The sequence below is a fragment of the Epinephelus moara genome, chromosome 21, assembly GCF_006386435.1.
Source record: "Epinephelus moara isolate mb chromosome 21, YSFRI_EMoa_1.0, whole genome shotgun sequence".
Classification (NCBI taxonomy): Eukaryota; Metazoa; Chordata; class Actinopteri; order Perciformes; family Serranidae; genus Epinephelus; species Epinephelus moara.
The window spans coordinates 22,904,721-22,930,910 of record NC_065526.1 but is presented as its reverse complement, the minus strand read 5'-3'; the positions used below and the strand labels follow the sequence as shown (position 1 = coordinate 22,930,910).

General features: G+C 39.3%; 4 protein-coding genes across 5 annotated transcripts in view; 1 reads left to right on the top strand and 3 right to left on the bottom strand.

Annotated features, from left to right (window-relative positions):
• Window positions 1-2,564, top strand: part of myripa (myosin VIIA and Rab interacting protein a) — a 49,340-nt gene extending 46,776 nt beyond the window's left edge. Inside the window, exons 14-17 of the mRNA XM_050032917.1 lie at window positions 704-865; window positions 1,080-1,181; window positions 1,274-1,334; window positions 2,312-2,564. Of these exons, the coding sequence (XP_049888874.1) occupies window positions 704-865; window positions 1,080-1,181; window positions 1,274-1,334; window positions 2,312-2,331 (345 nt within the window). The 3' untranslated portion in view covers window positions 2,332-2,564. The remainder of the gene's footprint in view (window positions 1-703; window positions 866-1,079; window positions 1,182-1,273; window positions 1,335-2,311) is intronic.
• Window positions 2,565-2,707: 143 nt separating this feature from the next.
• plxdc2a (plexin domain containing 2a) lies at window positions 2,708-16,680 on the bottom strand. 2 transcript variants are annotated; one of them, XM_050032918.1, is made up of 14 exons: window positions 16,150-16,680; window positions 13,700-13,914; window positions 13,346-13,489; window positions 12,919-12,988; window positions 11,393-11,515; window positions 11,166-11,284; window positions 10,991-11,090; window positions 10,622-10,717; window positions 10,302-10,383; window positions 8,459-8,519; window positions 8,106-8,328; window positions 6,451-6,486; window positions 5,992-6,149; window positions 2,708-3,766 (listed from the first exon to the last, which is right to left on the bottom strand). In XM_050032918.1, exons 1-14 carry the CDS (start codon window positions 16,268-16,270, stop codon window positions 3,554-3,556), a joined length of 1,761 nt encoding a protein of 586 aa, XP_049888875.1. In that variant the 5' UTR covers window positions 16,271-16,680; the 3' UTR covers window positions 2,708-3,553. The 2 variants fall into 2 exon arrangements, with proteins under 2 accessions (XP_049888875.1, XP_049888876.1); XM_050032919.1 differs by having other exon boundaries at window positions 5,992-6,146.
• Window positions 16,681-19,682: 3,002 nt separating this feature from the next.
• On the bottom strand, window positions 19,683-22,663 carry LOC126382535 (peptidyl-prolyl cis-trans isomerase FKBP1A-like). The gene is made up of 4 exons (XM_050032451.1): window positions 22,503-22,663; window positions 22,362-22,409; window positions 21,556-21,668; window positions 19,683-20,608 (listed from the first exon to the last, which is right to left on the bottom strand). Exons 1-4 carry the CDS (start codon window positions 22,537-22,539, stop codon window positions 20,483-20,485), a joined length of 324 nt encoding a protein of 107 aa, XP_049888408.1. The 5' UTR covers window positions 22,540-22,663; the 3' UTR covers window positions 19,683-20,482.
• A 1,919-nt stretch (window positions 22,664-24,582) lies between these two features.
• si:ch211-106h4.4 (MAM and LDL-receptor class A domain-containing protein 1) overlaps window positions 24,583-26,190 on the bottom strand; it is a 45,416-nt gene continuing 43,808 nt past the window's right edge. Inside the window, exon 46 of the mRNA XM_050032325.1 lies at window positions 24,583-25,419. Coding sequence (XP_049888282.1) covers window positions 25,318-25,419 — 102 coding nt within the window. The 3' untranslated portion in view covers window positions 24,583-25,317. The remainder of the gene's footprint in view (window positions 25,420-26,190) is intronic.

Here is a 26,190-nt window from a genome sequence, read left to right as displayed (position 1 = left end):
CCATGAAAAAAAAGTCATAGTATAGTATGTGGTCCTAAACCATGAAAAAAAAGTCATAGTATAGTATGTGGTCGTATGTGGTCCTAAACCATGAAAAAAAAGTCATAGTATAGTATGTGGTCCAAAACTATGGAAAAAAAGTCATATTATAGTATGTGGTCCAAAACCATGGAAAAAAGTCATAGTATAGTATGTGGTCATGAACCATGAAAAAAAAGTCACAGTATAGTATGTGGTCCTAAACCATGAAAAAAAAGTCATAGTATAGTATGTGGTCCAAAACTATGGAAAAAAGTCATAGTATAGTATGTGGTCTAAAACTATGGAAAAAAAGTCATATTATAGTATGTGGTCCAAAACCATGGAAAAAAGTCATAGTATAGTATGTGGTCTAAAACCATGAAAAAAAAGTCATAGTATAGTATGTCGTACAAAGCTATGGACAAAACGTCATAGAAACTATGAAAAAATTATTAGTATAGTATGTGGTCTAAAACCATGAAAAAAGGTCATAGTATAGTATAGTATAGGTTAATTTTCACTTGCAAACATTAACGGTGGACTCACCTTAACAGTATGGCATAAAAACAGGTGAAAATAAGATAATGGCAGTTAGTCTTGTATTTAATTGAAGGTACAAAGATTTTAATTTGACCGTACAAAGATTTTAAGTTGATTTCGTTTGGAACTGGACATGCTGCAGGTGTACGTGGCAGCTGGCGAGGTTTACAGTCTGGAGGCTGAGCTGAGTGACCTGGAGGAGTGTGCCAGGGGCATCTGTAGCGCCACGTCGGACATGGAGCTGTCCTTCCTGGAGGAGCAGGTAGCATCTGCAGCTGCTGCTGTCCAACAGTCTGAGCTGCAGGTGGGTTGAAGCTGAATAGGCCTCCATTTTACAGCTTAAAGTGGCATATTGAGAAAGAGTTCTGCTGCTTTTTATTAGACCTGACTACTAAAACCACAGATTGATTTGACAGAGGTGCTTCAATCAAAGTTCAAAGACTGAAAAGAAAACACAGAACTATTACAACAGTGATTTCAAACATGTACTGTATTACATGGTTGTGTTTTTTCTTCAGGTTTGTGACATCTCAGCCAGAATTGCAGCATTGAAGAGTGCAGGCCTCAACGTAGAAACACCACAGTCACGCTTCACTAAGACCAAGACCATTCCAGTCATGGTACGTGTTTACATTAAGAGAAATAACCACCATTATGTCAAACACCTTGTGGAAGAATTGGGGGAAAAAAATCCTCGTTTTACATCTTGCAGCCTGTCACTGTGGACTCTGCAAGACAGCTGAGGCGACGACTCCCTGCACCACCAGTGAAAGGTAAGAAACACAGTGTCCTAATTCCATACACAATACCTGAATACAGTGCATTACTTTACATACAGACAGGATATTATACAATTACTACATAAAACATACATAACTCTGACAGTCCAACTATAGCACCCTCAGAAGTCAAGATATTTTTTAGTTTGCATACTAAGTGTTTTCAATGTAACTGTGTTTTTTTCAGTGAAAACACACTACACACTCATAACCTACTGTAAAACTTTATTTAACAGCCTAGTCCCAATTAAATGCCCCAGTCTCTTTTACCAGCCTGGTCTGGTTGCCAAGCAGGTCATTTTTTGTAGTGTATATATATCATATATCACATGTATAACACCTACCTACCTCAAATGATGTGTCCATTCCTTGATTACCCTGTATATTCCTTTAGCCCGTAAGGGACCTCAGATCAAACGGGTTTCTCATAAAAGTTAAGCGAAGTTGTGATTATTGTTTTAAAAGGATAAATTTGATTTATTCAATTGATATTTTATCTGAAGCCTCATTTTTATACAAATAATACTCATACAATTTGACTGTATTTCCTGTTCTTTGCTGATTAATAAAGGCCTGTCCCAAATATAGGCCTGTTGAGTTCAGTAATTTAAGCAAATAATAGCCCAGGCTATTAATTATTTAATTAAAGTTTTACGTCACTTAGATATAACATGTTGTATTAAAGTGTTTGGACTAACGTGGTATGAAAGTATTTGGACAAAGCTTAAGTCTCATTATTTGTATTTCATTTAATTCATTTAATCTTTGGAGACACAAACCAAATACCAGGAAGTATATGTCAGGTAAATGGAAATTACTGCCACATATACATCACATATTTTTCTGATACCATTAAATATCCACCATGACAAGTGCTATTTGACTCTTATTACAGTAACTCAAATCACTTTGTGATTGGAACACAAATAAATGTATCATTTTTTTCTCCATTTTGTTTGGTTCTCTCTCAGAAGACAAGGAGGAAACCTGAGTGTCCGAGCCAGGACCTTTGCAGTACCTCCAACACAGCAGTGCCTTGACCCTGACAGCTTCCAGGCCAGTCTTGAGCGATCCATTGAGATACCATTTGCCTTAATTTCATTTTTAGACTAAACATGCCTCAAATAATACAGGACACTAGTCCTGTATGCCAGTAATAGTGCAGGAAACTGTTGATTCTTGTGTCATCGTATCAAAATGTACAGTAGATACAACTACTTTAACAGTTTTGAAAATGTTATCAGCATTTATTAAACTGCTTAGGAGAAGGAGTGGGTTGAACCCTCAGCTCATTGGACAATTGCTAACATTTGAGGGTTTTTTAGATTTCCAAAAACTGGTAAAATTATTACATTATGCAGCATGTGTACGAAACAATCCTTGTTTTAATTAGAACACTTCCTAAAGCTATACAAGTACTGTACAGTGACTGAAGAGACACTAACATGATCAGCGACAGACTAACACCTGCAATTTACCATTTTAAATATACAGATTACACATGTGTGGGAACAATTACAGCATGTTAGAAAAATGTTGCGAGACTGTATCAAGTCTAAAACAAATACAGATCTGTATTTTTTCATGGTTGTGAATGTTTGTAATGTTGTAGTGTACATATTTATACAGCAAAATAATCAGAAAATAAAAGTAGAAATTGAAAAGGGTGCAGACATTTTCTTCTTCGAGGTAAACAGCAGTGAAAACACTGTGCAGCCTGTTTGCCCCTCAGATGAAGGTGGGTGTAATGGTGAGGAATTTAGTCTGTATTTTTGAGATGAGGAAATGACACCCGAATATGACATTCCTCCTTGTGAAGAAGGTGTGGGAACGACACATAACAGCTCTGGAAAATATCATCTGTCTTTGAGAGAAATGGGTTCAAAACAAACATTCAGTGGCGTCACCTCTCGCTCTGTGTGATGCCTCAGTGAACACAGGCGAGTGACCTGAGCAAAGTAAATCTTTTTTACATTATGCTTTGAAACAGTCTACTGGCTCACCAAGCTAACGCTAACATGAAACCAAACTGTAAATAAATTACTCTGTAGCGACATTTTCCTCATAGAGGTTTTGGGCCTTTTCCTCTCTGAATGCTCAGTGTCTGTCCTTTTAAAATGAACTTGAGCAACAGCTTTAATGGAAAATAAAAAGTCTCCCTCACGTGGAGATCCAGCTCTCTCCCAAAGCCTTCTGGGATTTGTAGTTTTTGGTCAGCTCTCTGAGACCAGGAAGCGCTCCCTCTGATCAGGAACTATGAATCCTTCTTTCTGTTCGCTCTCTCTTCTGTCCGACATGACAAAGGACTGTTTGGGGTCGATGACCACCATGGTGTCTTTGTCCTGACCGGGAGTCTCCACCTCAGCATAGGAAGGGCAACCAGAGCCCCGCCTGAACTTCATGATTGGCCAGCGGGTCGGCCGCCGCTGAGGGAGGGGGGAAATTGAATATTGAGAGAACATATGCATAAAAGTACACAGCACTTTATTTATTGTCTGTCTGATATTTTTCTGCTCTCCTAAATATACTTTTTAATTGCACCACTGGTAATGAATAAATATTACTTAATGCCACTAAAACCTCACTGTTGCTTTAAATTCTATAATAAAATATTAGTTCCCAGCTTGCAAAAATGCCAGATGTTTCCATCTACATAACAGAAAGGTGTTTACAATGTTGGAAAGCGGAATTGTACAAATGGATGAAGATTCACAACTGGTTTTGTAAACGTTTGTATATATATATATATAAAAAAAAACAAAAAAAAAACATGCTTTATTTTTAGGTACAGAGAATTTCCGGCACAGAGCATCTATTTTGAAGTGCCCTTTCCTGCTGTAGACTGAATGATTAACTGACAGCTATTTGACAGAGACATCAAAGTAGCTCAACAACATGGCCAAACACAAGTATGACACTTAATGTAATAAACCGTGTGGACCTTGAACTAATGACTGAGTTGAAATCTGGACCAGTTGGGAACCACTGCTGTAGAAGTTCATTCATTAGGATAAACCCTTTGTAATGAATCATCTTGTTTCCGAGGGGGTCCTACAGACCTGGATGAAAAATGTGCAGAATATGGTGGAACATGGGAATTTCTTTTATTTTTTATTACTGTTGCCATATAAAAGGTCAAGTACTCACCAAACCACCTGGGTACAATTTTTAAAATTGGACTGGACTAGGGCATGTTGATTAAAGTAATACTTCACCCCGTGTTACACTGAATTACGGAGAAAAGTCTTTATGAATTAAAGTATGCGGGGTCTGCATTTAACAACAGCAAAAGTATAGTAGAACACCAAGTTACAGACCCTCACACAACTTGTGCAGTATGAATCCAAGTTGCATCTATCCAGTCATATGCTTAGTACTTCCAAACAGAAGGCCCTTTCCAATGGGGTGACTGAACTGAAAGTGAATGTTGTCTAAGATCTCTTCAAAGCCAGACAGAACTGACTAAAACAGTCATTTAGTTGGGAAAACTTTATTTCCATAGGCAGTATTATATTTGGCGGTATGGCTTTCTTCTCTACTTTTCCTAGTCCTACACAGAAAGCATAAGGTGGAGAGAGCACACCTCTCTGCCCTTCCAGGCGCCTACATGGAACCTTAAGGCAGAGCGAACACAGCTCTCTGCCCTTCCACATGCAAACAAGGAAAGCCTGAGGCAGAGAGAGCACACCTCCCTGCCCTTCCATGTGTCTACATGGAATGCCTAAAGCAGGGAGAGCAGCAGCAAAGACCCCCGGGAACAGAACAGAGCAGAGCAGCATCAATGACAAACAGAAATGACATTGATTAGCTGGGGTGGAGGTTGCATAGAAAGGTATCGTGTGATCTATCAGCTGACTCCCTTCCATCAGTCAGCTGCTCCATCAGTTGATAGGGCTGTTTGAGATCAGCTGGTGTAGCTGGGGTGTGAGCTGAGCTTGACATCATGTTCCTCTTGAACTAATGCCATGCTCAGTTTTTACCTTACTGATCACTAGATCTGTCCCGAAATTACTGATTTGTAAATGGATTCTGGCTTTGAGGAGAGCATGGATAAGTTTCAGTCTTCCATTGGAAAGGGCTGAGAAGTACTGAGCATATGACTGGATAAATGAAACTTGGATTATGCTGCACGAGTTGTATGAGAGTTTGTTAATGGATGTTTTTGATATAAAGTTTTCTTCATGAATTCAGGATAACGCAAGGTGAGTAATTACTATATGAATCGTCATTTGGAAGTTTTTGTATTCCTTTGAGAGGAAATTTTGACCTAACATTGGTGCTAGACACCAATGTATAAGGTATCATTCACTGGGACGATGAGTATCCATGCTCTATTTCCACATTATCTTGCTCTACCTGAAGTGTTGGAGGGACCAAGTTTTTATCTTGAAGCCACACTGCTTGCAAGGCAAAAAAAAGTGACAGTTGCTGACTTGGATGGATTACTTATCCTTATTAATTTTCAAGTCACTGCATTGTTACTTAAATTGCAAAGGTAAATTCACAAATCAGGCAGATGGGGAAATCCAAATTAAAAAAAAAATGCAATACGCTTTGGAAAATGGCAAATATGCAAAATGTGCTAAAAACTAGCAGCGTTACTCGTTCAGGGGATCATGGGGAGTTTAATAAGGATCATAGTGTCACTGACCTCCATGAAGAAGAGGCTGGCGCTGGAGGTCGGATTGTTATACATGTAGACAGACAGAAGGACGGCTGCTCCCATGATGATCATCACCATGACGATGCCCGCCAGTAGACCAGTCTGCGGCCGCCCATCACTAGCTCCTTTTGTCTCCTCATTTCCTGCTGCACAAAGGTGATGATGACACTGATTCAAACTACCTATAGTTATAGACTTAAAGCCAACATGTGCAGAACCCTCGAGATGACTGGGCTAAAAAGCAGCTCAGATATTTCCACTTATTTGACTCCAGCAATCAGAGTAAACAGCTGTAATCACAAACATTTTACACATGGTGACCCAAACTATCAGATCAAATATAAATATGTAAGTTTAGACAACAAGTTGTCTTGACAACTGCTGAAAATATCATGTACCAATAATGACATCACAATCAGACACAGTAGGTGGATATGATTGACTTACGTGTTTCATTGTTGTGCAAAGAGATCTTTGTGTCATCTAGAAAAAGAAAGAATGACATAAGACATACAGTATGTCATGCTGTACTTTTTAAAATCTATTTTTTTTTAGAATTGTTGGTCCTTTTAATTTAACCTCTGCAAGTTTTTAATGATATACAGTAGTGAGCTTGACTACAAGTGAAATCTGAAATCTTGAAGAAATTTACACAGTGTGGGGCTATTTTCAGTGAACATTGGCCTCCTAAAAAAAAACACCACTGAGAGATTCATTAAACACTCTGCAGCTCAGCTATTAACCAGAAATAAGAGGAGCGAGCACATCAGGCCAGTCTGAGCTGCTCTGCGCTGGCTTCCTGTTACATGTAGAATTGATTTTAAGGTCCTCCTTGTATACCGAGCTACATTGCTAGCTCCCTTGTCAACCATTTGCTTCCAAGAACACTGCGATCATCTGCTGCTGGTTTATTGGAGGTTCCCAGCAACAGCCGGAAGAGGATCGGGCATGCAGCCTTTGTCAGTTACGCCCCAAAGCTTTGGATCACGCTACCTATAGATATCGGGGAAGCTAGCTCGCTAAATATTTTAAGAATAAAGCTAAAACGTGTCTGTTCACTTTAGCCTTTAACTAGCTCTGACTTTCCAATACAGGTCTGAAACTCTTTCTTTTTACGCTTTTACTTTCTATTCACGCTTCACGCTGCTGCAACTCTTTTAAAATCTTACTTGATTTTATGATTTATAGTTTTACAACTCTATGATTTTATGAATCGGCTCTGTTTTATGTTCATTCTGTCTGTTTTAATTGTGCTTATACTGCCCTTATTATAAAGCACTTTGTGCTGCATTTCTTGTATGAAAGGTGCTATATAATAATTATTATATAGCACCTTTCTTGTATGAAAGGTGCTATATAATAGCTATATAATTATTATTATTGTTAACAGTTAGTCAGACAAAAAAAATGTGCAATTTATAATACAGCTCTGTTTTTTCCACTTAATCTACCCAATTCAGAGACTCTCCTCTTTGCTGTTTGAAGTTAAAAATATTCAAAACACCTCAAATTGTTCTAGTTCATGATTAACTTTCAGACTTTAGGGATTCCTTGTACATATTTAATAAAAGTACTTTATATTTAATTAAGCTACTTTACAGTCTACTGAAGTAATATATCATTAAAATAGCAGTACTTCTTTTTGAACGCTGTATTCTTACAAATAATGGCCACTACAACCAAAAATAACAGCCCCCCTATATTCTGACTCACGCAGAGTGACACACACATACATTGAGTCATCCCTCAGCAGCTGAGGACACTATGTAGTATTTAACATGGCGCTGTATACACTCAGCTATGAGCTCACAGAGGGCTGGGAAATAGCTGACCACTTGACCCTCACACTGTCAGACTTTGCACAACACACACTGGGCGTGGACACCGTGCAATGACAACAAGTATTAATTCATGAGAGGGTTTTGTCACCTGCCCTGAGCTGTGATCTGGCAAAGACTATTACGGAAATTCATTGACTTTAAGCAATCAAATAAGTAAGTTCGATGAAAGGTAGTAGGATAAAATTCAAAGTCTGCACTTTGAGACATATAAAATGCAAGTTTTGTTCACTGCAGATGTTTGAGAGCATCTTGTCAGCTTACCTTCTGCAGGTTTACTGGTGGGAAGCTGCGAAGTGGATTTTATTCTGCTTGTGTTGCTGCGTGTTGAGGGGTTGGTGACAGCGGATGTCCTGCTCAGGGGGGTGGAGGTCATACTGGAGGTCCTCTGCTGCACTGTGGTCGTGACAGGAGTGGTCGTATGTGTGAGGTGGTGAGATGTGGTGTTTGTGATGTCTGTCATTTTGAGACATCTGGGATCTTTTCTCTGGAAAAATAACAGGTGAAAACAAAAACAAACGTCAGGAAACAGTTGTGTGCAGACAAACACAAGCGGTGCTGAGTTCTAACTGAGTCAAACTTTCTGTAGTTTACTGAAATGCAAAAATAATGAGAACCTCCTCCGGGCAGCCGAGGTCGACCCAGTCCTGCCGGTTACGATCAAAGCCACTGGAGCATCTAAGAAAGGTAGTAAATATTAATGTATGGGGACTATAGTTTAGCTTTATTTACAGGTTTATCTTCACAAACATATCAGATAGTGTTTTGACAAGGTGCTTCAGGGACAAGTCTGACTCAAGTCTTTTTCACTACCAAATTTGTTATTTCTTGGACTTTAGCTTTTTTAAAATTAATTTATCAGACGGATCATTAACTGATCAGAAAGAAGGCGTGGGTGGTTACCATGTATACTTACTTACACTTTATACTCCCCTACAATAGGGCAGCATTTCATAAAGCAATAGGGGGAAACAAATCTTTTATAAATTGGTTTAGTCTTAAAGGATACGTTCATATTTTTGTCAAGTCTTAATACTGTACTCACCTGCCCCACACTGGAAAGACCAGCAGCCACTTTAATTATTTCTCCTCCGTCTTTACTGTCTGCAAAGAGATCCTTTCCTAAAGTGGTGTCAGTGAAAGTGATGTGTAACAAAACCCCAAAATGCCCTCACTTTAGGAAGGAACCTGCAGCCAGGACAGACAGGATGAACACTGACAATAGACCCTTTTACTGTTAGTGAGGGTATGGTGTTTTTTGGTGGGCGGGGTTTAGCTGGAGGCAAAACAGTTCTTCACAGACACTCGCTAACGCTAGCTACCAAAGTTCTGGTGACTTGCTTTAGACAGTGGCGGAAGATGATGCAAGTGGTGCATTCAGAAATACTCATTCCAAGTGTCGAAGCACACTCACAAACTGGACCGCTCATAAATTTGGAGCACTGTCTGAATGTAACGTTCAGTTATTCAGAGCACCACACTCTCGGAGTTAGTTGTTCTATAACGTTATTCATCCCTACAACAGGAAATACATTTTTGATGATCGCCTCCATCCAGTCCTTTGGTCTTACCGTATTTAACCATAGTTGTCTTTGTTTTTGTTGACGGGCAGTAGAGGCTGGTATGCTATAAAATATAAGTTTTGAGTCATGACTCCTTCTATTCTGGCTCCCAATAACACAACAGGACGACATTTTAAAACTCCTGTATAACCTGCAGCCCTGTGGTGGAGAGTCCTGTTTCACCTCCAGCTAACAAAATGATGTCATCATGACATTGACCCTAAAAGGGTCTCTAGACTTGACAAAACATGAACCCATTCTTTAATGAGCAAACCATAAAATCCATGACTTCAGCTCAATTAAATTTATAAAGCTCAATATCACAATTAACAATCTGCCTCAGAGGGCGTTACAACAAAACATCCCCCTGTACTGGAACCTCATCATACAGTAAACGTGAGATACAGGACATTTTGATATCCTAATCAGGTGATCGAATAATTTTTCTTATACAGTGCAATAATCTCTACTGTTACCCCACAATGGTATTATATAATATATACCATTTTCCTTTCATTTGTTGGCGAATTGTTTATCATTTCAAATAAAACATTATGATTCTTGAACACTCTGCAATTGCAGCCAAATGTAGATGATATGAGCACATCAAGTATTTCTTAAAAAAAAAGAAAAAAAAAGTCACTTTTATGAGGACAATGTGGTGAATTAAAATTGCCACAACTCAGTGGCCATGAATCTGACTCACTATGAATTTTACAAAAAAAGATTTTTTGTATGTCTGCCATCAGCCACGATTGTTTATCTCTGTGTATTTTAATGCAGCTCTGGACTCAAATAAAGATCAGACGTTCCCAACATATTCTTTCATTCAAATAAATGCAGTGGGAATGTGCAGCCTTGTCAATGGTATGCGCTCTCCGAGTGCTTTCCAGTTTACCTTTGTAGCCGACTGCACCAGCTGCAGTTGAAGCCAATCTGAGAAGTGACACATGGACCACAGCTGGAGAACTGGAGACACGCTGAGAATAAAGAAAACACTGGAGAGTGAGGAGGAAGAGACGACTCTGACTCCTGTGAGTTAAAGCTGAATGCATTTCTATAGGCTTCGTAGAGCTAACATTCAACAGCTGCTATGTATATCAGTCAAAAGATACTCATTGTTTGACAAAAGTGTAATATAAATGTTCAGATGTGGTTATTTAATGATGCCATTTTAGCAGCACATCTCTTTGTATACTTTAATCAGGGTTAACTTACTGGGGAGAGGTAGCATCTCTACAGCTGTAGAATTTGAGATTTTGGACTTTAGGATGTCGACTTTGTGATACTCATAAATTGTTCTCCGACGAACATCTGAAGCATATCAGAAAGGAGAAGATGTTGTTAAAGGTGCCATATGTGACTCTGGAGAAAGTTGATTGCCCAGGTCTTCAAATACCAACGCTTTGGGTTGGTGATTCAGGCCACCTACCAACCCAAAGTGTCTGTATTTGTCAACAATCAGCTATCTTTCTCCAGAGTTACAAACAGCACCTTTAATTGAGATCCAGTATTTTGTTTATTAAATCAGCAGGTAAAAATCATGGTAAGAAAATGTAGTTTTTATACATTGAATGTGTCACTCACTGGGGATCTGCTCTATCTCATGAAGAACCACAAAAGCGTCCGACAAGCCCACTTTGACAGGATGATTTTCCGTGCTGATGTCGTTGATGTCTAAAGGAATCTACAAAAACAATGATTTTTGTAATTAAACAAATTTCACATTAACAGGAGAACATGAAGAGGAGAGGAGTGTCACCTCTTTGTACGCAAAGACAATACGCCCATCGCTGTGCAGAACAGCCTGGAAGGTGAAAGTCCCCAGACTGATATTGTCCTGGAGGTGAATCCGGTTCCACTGAACCACCAGTGCAGTGCCTTCACAGTAAACACACATTAACACAACAACTGACACACATGTAGGAGAAATATTCTACAGCAGAAATGCCCAAAGTGATGACAGCTGAGTAAAATGATCTCTCTTACCGTTATCAAAGTAAAACACAGTGGAGTTTTTGGACAGACTTGGGTCAAAATTGGCCATCAGAGGGGCGATGTACTGAGTAGCTGTGAGCATCTGGTGGATTATATCTCCGGTGTAAATGAAACCTGTGAGAGGAAAACATGCAGAGGTTGCTCACAGTTGAGTTGTTAAAATTCTGCTGTTGCCTAAAATCTGGGTCCTTGAAGATATACTATGCATGATTTTCCCCAAAACAATGTAAAGAGCCATACAAAGTAATCCCTCTCAATCATCACTTACGACCCTCTAGAAGTTCTATCCACATGGACTCTGCCCTCCGCCTGTATTTTCTTAATTGATTCATATTTGCTGTGTTTGGAACGTTCCTGGGCACAGCGTACAGGTGAGGTCGGGACTATATAAAAGGCAGCAACCAGCTGTCAGACCATAAGCAGCATCCATCCAAGAGAAAGCAACAAAAATCGCAGACACAGTGCTGAAAGAAAAGAGGCGAGACGCCCAGCTGACAAAGCTTGTTCCAAAACGAGGAAGGAGAGAGGGGAATGAAGAGCAACCATAGACTGTAAAGATAATGGATATAGCTACCATGACGTCACCCATTGGTTTGTGGATTCACATTCTGAAGCATTTCGGCCATCGCCATCTTAGTTTTTTGGAGCCAGAAGGGAGCATAGTTGGGCGAGAGGCTGGTGCAGTGGAGGAGTAAGAGGTGGATGTGACTGAGAAGCCGAGGACACTATCGGCAGACAGCCTGTCACTCAATGCAGCCCACCCTTAATCATGCGTAAATTTGAGTGTCACAAAAATGTAACAGGTGAGTTGAATACATTTTTTTACCTCCCTGTACAGTTGTCATAAATTAGCTATAAGACCAAAACTGTTTTTGTTACAGGCTGTAAACAGGTTTAGTTTTGCTGTAAAGTTGGACATTTTAAAGGCCTTTGCAAACGGAGTCTGTTGTTTTCCTCCGAAATTGTTGCACATCTAAAAATAAATAGAGCCTCATGTTGTGTCAATCACGTTTGCACATTGAGTCTGAAACTTTCGTCTGCCATAATCAGAGCCTTTTGAGACGTTTGACCCAGAATCAGTGAAGAAAATGTGGCGGCGGGACACAGCCAAGATAATAGCCTTTCAACAGGTCAGATAGTAATATTCGGCACCCATTACCTCGTTCCAGGCGTTTGATTTACCTGTCCCTGTCACACCACTACTAACAGAAGAAAATACAATGTTTTTCCAACCCTACTTCACCTAAAATAACTTTAATTATCACCTTCATATATGGCAGTCACTGGATATTCATGGGCAGGATGAATACTGATTGCTGACTAGCAGGAGCGCGCTGTCAGTTTACTTGGCATTCATGAACATACACACATGCCTATGCTAAAATCCGAGTTTCCTGCGGTGTTCATGGATATCCAGTGTAGGTTTTTAGGATTAAGGTTTTTTATGTGTAAATCTACTCACAGATTCACTAACATTTCATGAATGAGACCCACTGTGTGTGTAGTTAAAGACTCACCTCCAGTTGCCACTGTGATTTCTTTTAATATATGACCATAGAAAGGGAAGTCGAAGGACAAATTCACTCTCTGGAAACAAAGTAAGACAAAGTGTATTATCAACTGTATGTTAAAGATGGTCAACATCTACTTTTATTTACACCAACAACACAAGTGAAACTTTTTGTCAAGAGGATCTTTAAATACGTAAAATAGCTTATAATTAGCTTTAATGCAGTTATGTTGAAAGTAAACTGTTATATTTTAATCAACACTTCATTGATGTCTCAATAATTTTGATAACAAAATCAAAATATTTATTTCCTCAGTCAGGAAAGTCAAAGAAAATAAACAAAAATTGGATCGCTTATTAAATTTAAACACGAGATATTTAACTGGCATAAAACACAGATTGTCCCATTTTATTCCCGCAGACAGATTTCATACCTCAGCTTGTCTGTGGGTGCTGGACAGGAAGCCAGAGACCTTCCACTCATCCTCTTCCATCTCATCGACGTTCACCCACAGCTCTTTACCGGCTGCGTCTCCAGACCCGTGGATTTTAGATGTATAGTAGGCATGATCAATGTCCTGTCCAAAAATGTAGAGACTGATTGACGCTTAAAAAACACACATTAACAAAAAAATGTGCAGAGGAACTGAATTTGAATAATGGGGTTCACGTCGAAGCGTTCGATCATGCAGGTGAGGCGATCAGGTTTTAGCTTCGCTTTGATTATGACTTGTGTTCCCAAGTTTTCCTCCACCTGCTGAGGAGAGCTTAGCTGTAAATAACCTTACTACAATCTGTGTAGCATTGTCGTGTCCCTCCTCCATCAGCAGGTCTGCGTCTGACTCCTCTGGTTGGTGCTGGTTTCTGTAGTGGCCCCTCCTATCTGCAATCCAGCCAGGGGCCACAGACTTGGGGCTCCTCTCCCAGGGCTTGTTGCCTCCCGCAACTGCATACGACCTTCCCTCTGGAGGAGACGGCCCCTGGGTGTCTGTAGGGTAGACTCCTGAGGATGAGAGAGTGATAAGTTATTAATTGATCACTTTGTTACTCTTGTCATCATTATAGTATTAACAATAAAATCAAAATGCCTCTGAGCACTCTTTGTATAAATGTGAGAACAATCCTTTGGGAGAGTGTTTGCAGATTAAATATCCAGTACACTTCTCCTCTACTAAGTACTTCTTCAATAAATAAATAAATAGGGGGAAACTGTATAGGGACTGTTAGATGTGGACGAAGCCTCCTGGAACATCTCAAACATCAGTAACAAACACCTGCGTCTCCTCCTCACATGCAGCAGGACATAAACAATCCCCCAGTGTGTGCCATGTGGCAGCCATGCGTGGTCACGCCGTCGCTCTGCCCCCTCTCAGTGACAACAGTGCGGCCTAATTTCTCTTTTCGCAGCAGAGGGTGAAAGCATGCTTCACATTCTTCACACCAGCAGGTCCAGGAGCAGGCATGTGAGGCCGGACAGCCGTGGGTGTTGCGTCTATTTTTCTGTCACATGGTGGCCCTGTGGCTACAGAGGCCACCAGCCTGATGTGGGCAGTGATGCTACATAAACTACAGTAGTTACTGTATAAATACTGTAGCCACTGAGAGGCTGTAGAGCAAACAGAGACTGATTTATCATGTAGTTAAAGTCAGATCACTGCTGCAGTGTAGTCCAGCCTCCTAAAGAAAATGCTCCACAGAAAATAGTAAAAACAGAAACACACCTGAGCCTGATCACACCTTCATGTGTCAGTTACCTCTAAATAAAGATCCTCCCCCTGGTGGTCGAAGGTGTAAACACAAATAAACACAGGTACACACACACACACACACAGAGGTTAAATGGCTCTTACAATCAGTAAAAATATGAGGTATATCCTGTGGTATTTGAGGTTATAGCTCACTAAAATTAGGGATGCACCTAAATGAAAATTTGTGGCCAAAGCCGAAGCCGAATATTATTAAACGCTTGGCCGAATACCGAGTACCGAATACCGAATATCATTGTTTAGTTTTTCATTAGTTTTTGCAGATGAACCCCCTCCAGATTAGTGTTGTCATGGTACCAAAATTGGGAACCATTGTACGATACCAATGAAAATATCATGGTTCTGAGTAGTATCACAATACCACAGTGAAAATGAGACAGATGTGCCTTTTGTCATTTATAAAAAGATAGATCACTTTTCTATAATCCATCAATGATATTTCAATGGAATAAATTACTTATTGACTTATTCATACTTCAAAAACAGCATCAATAAGTGATTAACATAGGGGGGCTCAAAATAAAATAAATAAATAAAATAAGAATCAACCAGCCACCCTCCTCCCCTGACAAGTCCCTTCATAAGTAACGAACAGTCCCTAAAGTGCGGTGAGGTTTGTGGGCCGTTACCTGCCACAAAGACAGAAATGTGAACGGCTCGTTTCTCCTCTGACACATCACATACCTGTGTTCGGCTGGCTCGGCTGTTCAGGTACTTCTGGGCAGTCATGACACCAAGAAGAGGATATTATTGGAGCCGACTTCTCCGTCGCTGGGTAAGCTGATGGCCGCCGTATTTAACAGGAATACATTAACGTTACTGTCTGTGTCTGTGACCCCCGCTCAACCCACAACCGATGGGATTCGCCTTTCGTTTCTGCTGCTGGTTGAAATCTGAAGGCTGATCGCACAGCGTGCTGAATGATTTAAGCCTATTTTGCTCGTTCAAAACTATTTTAGTCGCAAATGTGAGAGCCGTGACGGGCGGGGAACTGCCCATTGGTTCGACAGCCCATTGGTTCGACATCCCATTGTTCCGACCATATTAAACTCATTGTTCCGAAGTCCGTTCCGAAATCATCATGATGCCCTGTGGTTAAGGTCTGGTTAGGTTTAGGCACAAAAACCACTTGGTTAGAGTCAGGAAAAGATCATGGTGTGGGTTAAAATGAAAAAGAAAGTGACAAACACATAAGCCGTGAGCCTTCTCTGCCTCAAGCCGGTCGCGGCGCACCATACGCCCGCCGCGAGCCGTTCAGCACCGCGGACAGTCGGACTAATGGGATGTCGAACCAATGGGCTGTTGAACCAATGACATGGACCCACATTAACAAAGTAACGTACCAAAATGACAGGAGGTAACTGGTTAGCTGTATTGACTTGCATTAATATGCCAATACAGAAATATTAAAGAAGTTTAAGTTATGAAATAAATGGGTTGCTATAGTTGTATGTATGTATTAAATGACTTACCATGTACAGATTTAAGCTTGATGACGCTTATCTGTAACTGGAAAACAATGACCAGTCCTGTGAGCAGATAAACTGTCTTGGTCAGGGTCATCGTCATCCTTCCTCTCAGCTCGTAACGCATTTTCAAAGCGCAGAGAAAGTTTGGCGCAATGATACTTGTCAAGTTAAAAAGTGCCGTTCGTCTGAATAAAAACGCGAACTTAATTCCTAATGTGGCCTAGCTTAAAGTCTTTCGTCACACTGATGTCCATGTTAGACTCTCAGACTGTCCGCAGGCCGTCTGCACCTCAGTCAGTCTGCTCCTGAATGAAACGCTGCTCGGTGATGAGAGGAACCTGTGGAGGGAGGCGCTGCCTTCACGTGCTGTCGGAATTGTCACCTCATCAGCCCGAAGCAGCGGTGGGGGGAACTTTTCGGATCTGATGCTGTAGAGTCTTTCAATAGAACACGTGTGTGGGGTGAACGTGGAGAAATTTAACAACAATAGTGCGGTGACCCGTTTATTTCCACACGTGCTCACCTCACACAGGTAAATAATTCATCTCAGGTAGGTCTCCACTGAACTGTTTCAGAGTCCATCACAGTTCACTCTCCAAGTTTCCATTCAGCGGTTTTATTTCCCACGCTACAAACTCTTAATGCTGCCACACTACACGGTCAAATAACTGTTAGTTTACCCCGTCACACACCTGCTGCTCATCACCTGAACCTTACCTGCATTACCTGCGGTTTCCTGCTCTAGTGCGCCACCCCGTGTACAAACAACAAAACTGCATCTATTTACATCAAGTCACTATTAGTTAAACATGGATCAATTAAATTCAAGGAACGTTACTGTGGCTCCAACAGATGCTTTACTACTACTGTAGATCCCTTATTTAAAATAATAAAAAAATGCTACTGTAGATTCTTTATTAAAAAAAGACTAATAATAATAATAAAATAGCTACTACTGTACATTCCTTATTATTAGATAATAATAATAATAATAATGATAATAATAAAACAACTACTACTATGTATCCCTTATTTAAAATATTAATAATAATGATAATAATAATAAAATAACTACTACTGTAGATCCCTTATTTAAAACAATAATGATAAATAATTTTAAAAAACTACTATTGTAGATCCCTTATTTAAAATAATAAAAAAACTGCTACTGTAGATTCCTTATTATTAGATAATAATGATAATAATAATAATGACAATAATAATACTGGAAAATAAAACACCTTATAAAAGTAAATGTCCTGCATTGAAAACAAGTGGTGTAGTGGAGGGTATACTCGGGTATACGGGGTATACCCACTTCTTTTTCTATCCAGTTACAGTATACCACCCTATCAGCTAAAAAGCTGTTGTAGTATATAGGAGAGTATGCCTACTTCCTCATCGGTAACCTACCTATGTACCTAGCAGTACACCCACCTCATCAACTAGCACCACACCACTGGCAAAACACATGTAATGTTAATCAGGAAAATGTAGTTAAAGTAATAAAAAGTACCCATTATGCAGAAAATGGCCCCTGTGACGACAAATTATAGAAATAGATTATTATTGATGCATTAATGTAAAACCAAGAGTTTACGTTTATAATTGGCCGAGATGGAGCCATAGACCCTTGGGGGGAGCCTTTTTTAAACATATTTATTTATTTATTATTATCATTATCATTGTATTGCAAAATTAACCCAGTGGTGACTTTTAACAAAAAATTGTGTATACACAAACACAAGGACAGAAAAAGAAAATGGGGTGACATACACTGCTTACGCAGTATGTATGTTAAAAACAACAAAAAATAATTCTAAAGAAAGAAATAATAGAAATACTAATAATACATTTATCGAAAAGGGAGTAGTGAAAAAATGAATAAAAATAAAGTCTACAATTAAATCTTCAGCTGTCGTATCATGGGGTTGCGGACTGGCTAGGTGAGGTGTGTGTAGATGGGAGCATCGGATCCACCAGTAGTAGGAGGAGTTGGTTAACAAGGTCAGAGTGTGTATGTGTGTGTATGTTACAAGGGTAGATAGGTGGTGCTACTGAATGGAGCCCAACATCTGTGTAATGTATCTATTTGTTTGTTTTTGAAGTTATTTGTCTTTCTATGGAAATGTACTAAGAGAGTAGGTGATGCCACTGGGATGTTGGGAGGTTGTTTCTGTCTTTCCAGTTCAGTAAAATTGTCTTTTTAGTGATTGTTTGGGCGACCACGTACTTCTGTATGGGTTGCTCACATTTCGTTTTTTTTTTTCTCCAGGTACTCCAGCTTCCTCCCACAGTCCAAAGACATACAGGTTAATTGGTGACTCTGAATTGGCCATAAGAGTGAATGTGTGCATGAACGGTTGTCTGTCTCGATGTGTCAGCCCTGACCTGTCCAGGGTGTACCCTGCCTCTCGCCCAGTGTCAGCTGGGATAGGCTCCAGCCCCCTGTGGCCTCCAAACAGGATAAGCGGTTACGGAAAATAAAGGAATGAATGCAGCTAATTATAATTTTCATTGTGGATTAACCTCTATGTTGTTTTGCTTTACACTACAGTATTGCTACTTTTGTATAACTTAAAGTTCCAGGTGTTTCCTCCATCACTGATTAATGCGTGTGTTTGTGTGCGGTCATTTTCTTGTCACATATTTCTACACCTGAATGTGAGAAAAAAAGATTGCTAGGAGCAAGTGAAGGCAGCAGAGGTTGTGTCCCTAATGTAATTCCAACTTTTCCTCACTAGATGGCCACCATCACAACAAACCTGTAAAACCAGGCACATGTAGGCCTCTACATAGGCCTGACTTTTATTTGAACATAAAGTTGATGATGGTGAGATGTGATCTTAGTGGGCCAGTTCAGCTCAATCTTTATACACTAGGTAATACACTGAATTAAGTGTTTTAAATGAACTACTTCATCTTGTCTTCATGTATATAGTATTTATTACATTATATTTCTGTACACAGATTGTCTGCTTTTATGTGGTACTCTATGGACCTTTCTCTGTGTCCTTAATAAAGTAATTATGGTTTGACAACAGGGTATTTGTATTTTAATATACCGTGGGCAATATGATGTCAGTACAGAAACAATACATGTAAATGCAACTCTCAAAGTTAATATTTAGATCTATTAATCCTCCACTTTCATGAGTTACTCTTAACTCTAACATTCAAATATCTGCTTTTATTTACAGGAATTCTATTTCCAATTTTTTTCTTATCAGTGTTTGACATTGTACTACACTAAGTGCTTTTGCTTAATATTTTAGGTGCATTTTCCTGATTCTACTTCTGTGCTTTTAGTTTTGGATACAGGCGTTTGCTTGTCATGATGTATTTTTACATTGTGATACTTTGTGAAGGGTCTGAGTACTTCTTCCACCACTGCGAGCACTGATAAATCTGTAGCACTGCCTGGAAACAAAATAATTATGTTAAATTTCCTGAGCATGATTCCCGTCTAGAGGTTTGTTCACAGGGTGAAGGAAAATGAGTCACAATCACGTCAATAATAATGAGTGACACGTTAATATTGTAGACTTTGTTTTTAATGAAAGAATGCAATATCTATGGAAAAGATCATTTCTAATGGATGACACTATAAAGAATTACAACATTACCAAAAATTATGTTAAGCGTGATGACATAACACAAGGACACTTTAGGCCTTTAACCCAAGAGTATGGTAAAAGGGTCGGGATTCAAAATCTAATATGATGAAAGGCAACATAAGTAGGGATGAATAGTGAAATCATAAGCCGTTATTGTTTCTGGGTGTTTTTTTTTTTCCTTTCTTCTTTTTTAAAATTGTGTCAAAGTTTCAAACTGGAAACTCAATGCAAGTGTTTGAGAGATACAGTTATGCAAGAATAAAAAACAAATAAGCTATTCATTAAAGGCTGTTTCATGAGCAATTGTAACATCAATAATCATTTCCATACTATGTTTGAGATGCTGGAATAACCACGTATAAAGTAACACAACTTTTTTTGTTCAGATTTAGTGCCACTGATTCTGTCCGATTGTTTTATGGCACACACACAAAAAAGAGGAAACTGCAAAAATTTATCAGACAAAAGTAATAACTGAGGCCACATAAATCCAGGAAGAAATTTGAATATTCCCCAAAATGTCGTTTTTGGTTCCAGGTGTAATTTTGTACCGACAACACCAGCATCAGTCTAATTTGTCTCAGTCATACCAAGATATCAGAATTCTTTCAAAAATGACTTATTCATGTTTAGAAATGCCACTGACAGCACCTTTAACTCAAGTTATTTGTGTCAGAGATGTTGGTGGAATGAGAAACTCTGATGAGCGACCTTTAACCTCAACAACTCAGCAGCTCCACATCAAAAATGAGGGTGGCATTTGGTGGGATGACAGGTGGGTATCCACGGGTGCCATACGCAAAGTCAGGCGTGCAGGTCAACCTGGCCCTCTGTCCAACGCTCATCTGGGGAGGAGGCGAAGAGCAAGTTACATAAAGGTAATAATGTGGTTTTATACTTATGACTGATTTGTTTTTTGACATTTCCATTTTAGAGGTGCTCCAGAGATTCTGTAATGCACTTCCATGAAGTTGGGGGACTAACAGGAGTTGTATCAAAAATGAATAAATAAAGCCAATATCAATACAACAGAAGCCAAGATATTTTCCCAGCTTTTTGTTTCCAGTATGGGTCAAGTTTTAAAAAAAAAAAAAAAAAAAAAAAAATAGCACTGGCTCCTGCATTACCCACAATGCAAATGAACAGTATAATTTGTTGGTCCCCCCCTTGGCTGGTTGATGATTACATCTGTTAAACTCACACCCCCATTTTTTAAAATTGTGCTATCTGTAAAGCTGAGATAACCCTGTGACATCTGGGGATACTTTTTTCAGACTCTGGAAAACTCCCACAGACATTATGCAACAGTGCTCTCAGTAGGACTGGGCCATGTATCAAAAATAATTCAAATTTGTGTTTGTGCATGTTGCGTCAAATGTCTACACTGTGAGAAACCTGTTATTGCAGAATGCACAGAAGGGTTACCATCAGTGAAAAGGATATATATATGATGTGTAGCTATATCAGCTGTTGCGAGGCGTATCTATCCTAAACAGTGATACACAGACTGTAACCCTATATGTGCACCTGCTGCAGCTTCCAGGACTGTCTCGTCTCCATGCAGGGCAAATGAGTATTTTATGGCTCTAAGTTGCAAATGCAGACCCACAAAATATGGCGCTTCAGTAATGTTGTATGAACTAAATTGTCCCAGCCTGGAGGAAACACAGATTTTTGGTCATATTGCCCAGCTCTGTTTCACAAATTGAGCAGGGATCCCCAAGAAGAGAAAGCTCATCTTGACATGTAAAGTCGGTGGACTGCCCCTTTAAAGCTCCTCTCCTTACTGTACCTTAGCTACACCTTCATCCCAAGCACGGATGACTTCACCCTTTCCAATGTTGAACTGGAAGGGCTTTCCTCGGTCCCTGGATGAGTCAAACTTGCTCCCATCTGTCAGCGTGCCTTTTCAATGTAGAAAAAAACAACTTGTTAGCACGCTACATCATTTCTCCACATAATCAGACTTCTCTCACATGTTGTTGTAACATTGGCACATTAAACACAATGTAACTGAGTGTTAAACACGAGACAATCCACATAATGGAGGCATATTTCCGACAGGTACCGTTAAATGGAGTAGTTTTTAGAAGGGTGAGCCCGTCTATGTAGTCACTAGTCAGTATGAAGCTAACGGTAGCGTTCCGTTACCCTGACATGGCTTCGCACACATGCTAGCAAGAGGAAACCGCTAACTCGTTTTGGTATTTCGGGTTTACGTACCGAAAACAAACAGCAGCATAATAAAGAATTAATCTGAATCTGAGATATGATAAGAATCTGTGGGGCTGCTGTGGGCAGAGTTAACTTTGGGCAGAGACAGGCTAGCCGTTAGACCCCGTTTCCTATCTTTCCTATAAACTAAGCTAGGCTAAGCTAAGGGCTAGATAGGCTAGGCTATGCTATGCTAAGCGGCTTCACATTCGATCAGTCGGTAAAATGAATAGACTATTTCCCAAATACGGAATTACACCATATTTTAAGATTCCATTTAAACCCGACCTTAAGTGTATATGTGAGCGGGCAATATTTGGTTTTTAAAATGAACATGGCTGAACTAAATAACCTTTGACCAGTCAGCGATTAAATGGATCTTACCAACGTAGTGCACAGTAACAACATGTCCTGCCTTCGGGAAACTTCGTCCTGAAAGGGGAAAACGTGGGTTAAAACAACGGTAACATTTTAAAAGGAAAAATACAAAGTTACCGAGTTACTGGAATTAAAATAAACCCTTACCGTCCCCTGGTGTTATGGTCTCAATGTCTACTCCCATTGTTCTTTCCTTTCCTTGTTTTCTCCTTCTCCTTCGTTCGTGCTCCCGCTACATGAGCTCTCAGCTCTCGCTCCTTCTCTGTGCGTGGTTGCGTGCCCAGTATTACGCAACGTGATTGGTTCCTTCAGTGAAGCCATTGGACTGGTTCACATGATGGAGAGGGTTTGGAAAGTGTCGTGGGTGAATGGGTGTCTTTTTCAGCTTGTGGGGGTGTATGTGTGTGGGTGCGTGTGTAAAAGACAGAAACGTTAGGCAGGGAGGAAACTCTATGGCATTAAAGCATACAAATAACACAGGTTTTAAAATAGACGGTGCCTGGGCGTTGTCTGCGGGGAATAACGGAAGTAAGTTAACAGGGCGCCAAAGTGAGGAGGAGGCTCTCATCAGAATGTGGGATTAAATGTTTGTTTTTATAGCCAATTTTAAAATGTTACATTATTAGCATTGCAAGTTGAATATATCTATCAGCTGTAAAATTGTCCATCGACTTTTTCTTGTTTCGTAAACAATAATAAAGCATTTAAGCCCCCCCCCCCCCCCTCTAAAAGGTTAAAATGGTTTAGTCCACTCCTATAGGCAGTGGTGAAACCATAGGGTGAAACGCAACACTACGTTGACTCTTATTTCTGTGATCTGTGTAAAAGGTTTTATAGATTTTTTTTAATGGGAAAGAGAAATAATACCAGTGTATACATTCATAACATTAACACCACTTGATTTTATATTTTGCATGTTAACTATTAATTATGAATTATGAATGACGAATTATGTGAAACCAAATATCATGTTAAAAACATATGGAGAGCAAAGTGTGGGAACAAAGTATGTGTTTATAAGAAAAATTGAAAAACATCTTTCCAAAATTGAAAATGACTATATTCATTATGGATCAAGGTTCTTAACTGTCAAATGATGCAGTTGTTGCCATTGAAAAACTTGGGTCACCGGCTCCCTTTAACACTAGAATTTATGTATGTATGATAATAAATTAAGATTAAGATTACGATGAGATAAGATAGATCCTTTGTTCGTCCCACAGCGGGGAAATTTGCAAAATTACAGCAGCAGATGGAAAGTGCAAACTGGAAGCATCAATTAAAAAAAAAAAAAAGCAAAGCAATATATAAGTACATATCAATAAAAAGACAAACACAGGTCGGTGTAATAAGTAGGCCTAAACTGTACAAAACAATGAGCAACAGTATATAAAAACACAAAGCAACATAAAAGAAGCTAAATCTAATAAAGAGACAGACTAGATGATGGGATAGTGTAGTTACTGCACAGTTTAACGTATACTGATATTGCACCTGAGAGGTGATTGTGAGCAGTGGAAAATAAAAGCAAGATATATTAAATAGACAGTCTACTGGGAGCAGTGCTGGCTGTAAAGTTTGACAGCAGAAGGAAGAAAAGACCTACAGTATCTCTCCTTCAAACACTACAGGTGATGAGAAAAAAGACCAGTTCCCACTGAATCCATCATGATCTAACAGACACATATCATCATTGAACATACAATACGATGAAACCATCAACCATTTACACACTGAATAATAATCATTACTTAGTACGGCCAATTCTTAAGTAATGCTCTTTTAGCACTTTAAAAAAAAGAACCCAAAGATATTATTTTGGTTAATGGACTGCACTTGTATAGCACTTTTCTAGTCTTCTGATCACTCAAAGCGTTTTTACACTACTTCACATTTACCCATTCACACACTAGTGGCTGAGGGTTGCATACAAGGTGCCATCTGCTCCTCAGTTACCATTCACATGCTGATGCAGCAGCCACCAGGAGCAGTTTGGGAGTCAGTATCTTGCTTAGGGATACTTCCACATGTGGACCGGAGAAGCGAGGGATCAAACCGCTGACCTTCTGATTAGTGACTGTCTTAGTGGACGATGTGATTTGACAGTGAATTCCATTCAGTGTAAAAAAACAAAAAGTCTTTGTTGTTATGACATTTCTAATGAAAACCATCAGTCTATTTCAACTTCAAAACAACAGAGACATTCAGTCCAGGCGGCAGACCAAACCTTGATTTACTTGTTTAATAGTGGTGTGAGACATTTTTGCACATCTCTTAAAAAACAGACAAAATATTTCCCATTTTAGAGACCACACTGTTTGTTCATCCCACGCAAATTATTTCTTATGGTAACTGTTCTTAAGATGATTTTAAGCAGTTTTATACACAGTGGTCCTAGAAAAAAATCGAGGATATGAAGCATGTTTGTATTTCCACAATACCCCGTTGTTCAGTCACCATTGGTTACTTACTGTGAACAAATGTGGTATATTCTGATTCTTGCAACTAAATGTAAGCTGTAAATATACATCTCATGAACATTCATGTATAAATAAACTGTTATAAAAGAAACAGAGTTGTAACTGTAATTTCAGCTTCAGCAGAACAGAAAAACTGCCATTTTAAAAATTAACCTGAGCTTTAGGTCAAAAATTTTCCTCAGACTTTGTTGACAACAACAACAAAACTGAAACAAGTTATGACAGGGTGTTAGTTTAATTCCATTTTATAAAAATGGGTTTACATTTTCAGTGTTCCCTCGTCCTCTGTCAAGGAGTGTTCATGTAAGGAATAACTATGTTCACGTAATTAATAAGCCAGCTGCCATTTACAAAACTAAAGAATCACTGATACTTTCTCGGAAAAAATGCCACACTGACTAACACCAACATTTCATCTTCTGAATAACAGTTTTAATGGAAATCAAACATCTCTAATATATCTAATATCTACTTAATCTGGACTAAGCCTCAGATGAAGCCACTGTGGATTCATCTGCACCTGGTGACGGATTATACACATTGTTGAAGAAGGAAAAGTCAGATTCACCTCCATGTTGTGTGCCCTGGAAGAAAACAAATTTATATTTTAGACCGTCTGCATACTGCAAAGGCTGAAATAGGTATATTTCACAACTTTCTTTTAATGAACTCTGATGTCTGTTCAGAGGCGGCCTTTGGCATCAGGGGACCCGTTTCAATACTTAATATGGGGCCCTACCACGTAAAACATAAACATAATTATGTTTGCCAGCTACGCGTCCTGCGTCCGTGACGCATTATAAGCTGAAAGAACACAGTAAAGTCATCCATGCGTCCCAAGGACGCACATATTTTCCCATGTAAAACGATACATTGTGACCAAGTGTTAAAATCATAACCAGGGCGAAACCGGGACTCAGCAGAAAAGGCGAGGATTCAGGTTGGTTTGCAACAAATAAGGATATGGATACTTTATTGTCCCTTACAATCCCCTCAAATTAAATTAGCAACAAAAATAATGAGTGCTCCGCCTTATTTATGTCCAGTTGTGGTCAGAGCACTCTCTCGGTCAGAGAAACGGAAATAAAAGAGAAACAACTTTCTACAGTTTTGTTTTCAAAATTCAGCCAAAAAATCAAAAATTCAAAATTCTCAACTTAAATTAACAACAAAAATAATGAGTGCTCCGCATCATTTCAGCACCATGGACAGCTCACTACCTGCATGAAAAGACAGAGACAGACGGAGGAAAAAAAGAAAGGTTTCGTTCTGCAAGGTGACAGACTATTGCAGTTTTCCTTTTCATGACGTCGTTCCAGTGTTTTTTCTCCAGCATTTGTATTTCTTGGTATGTT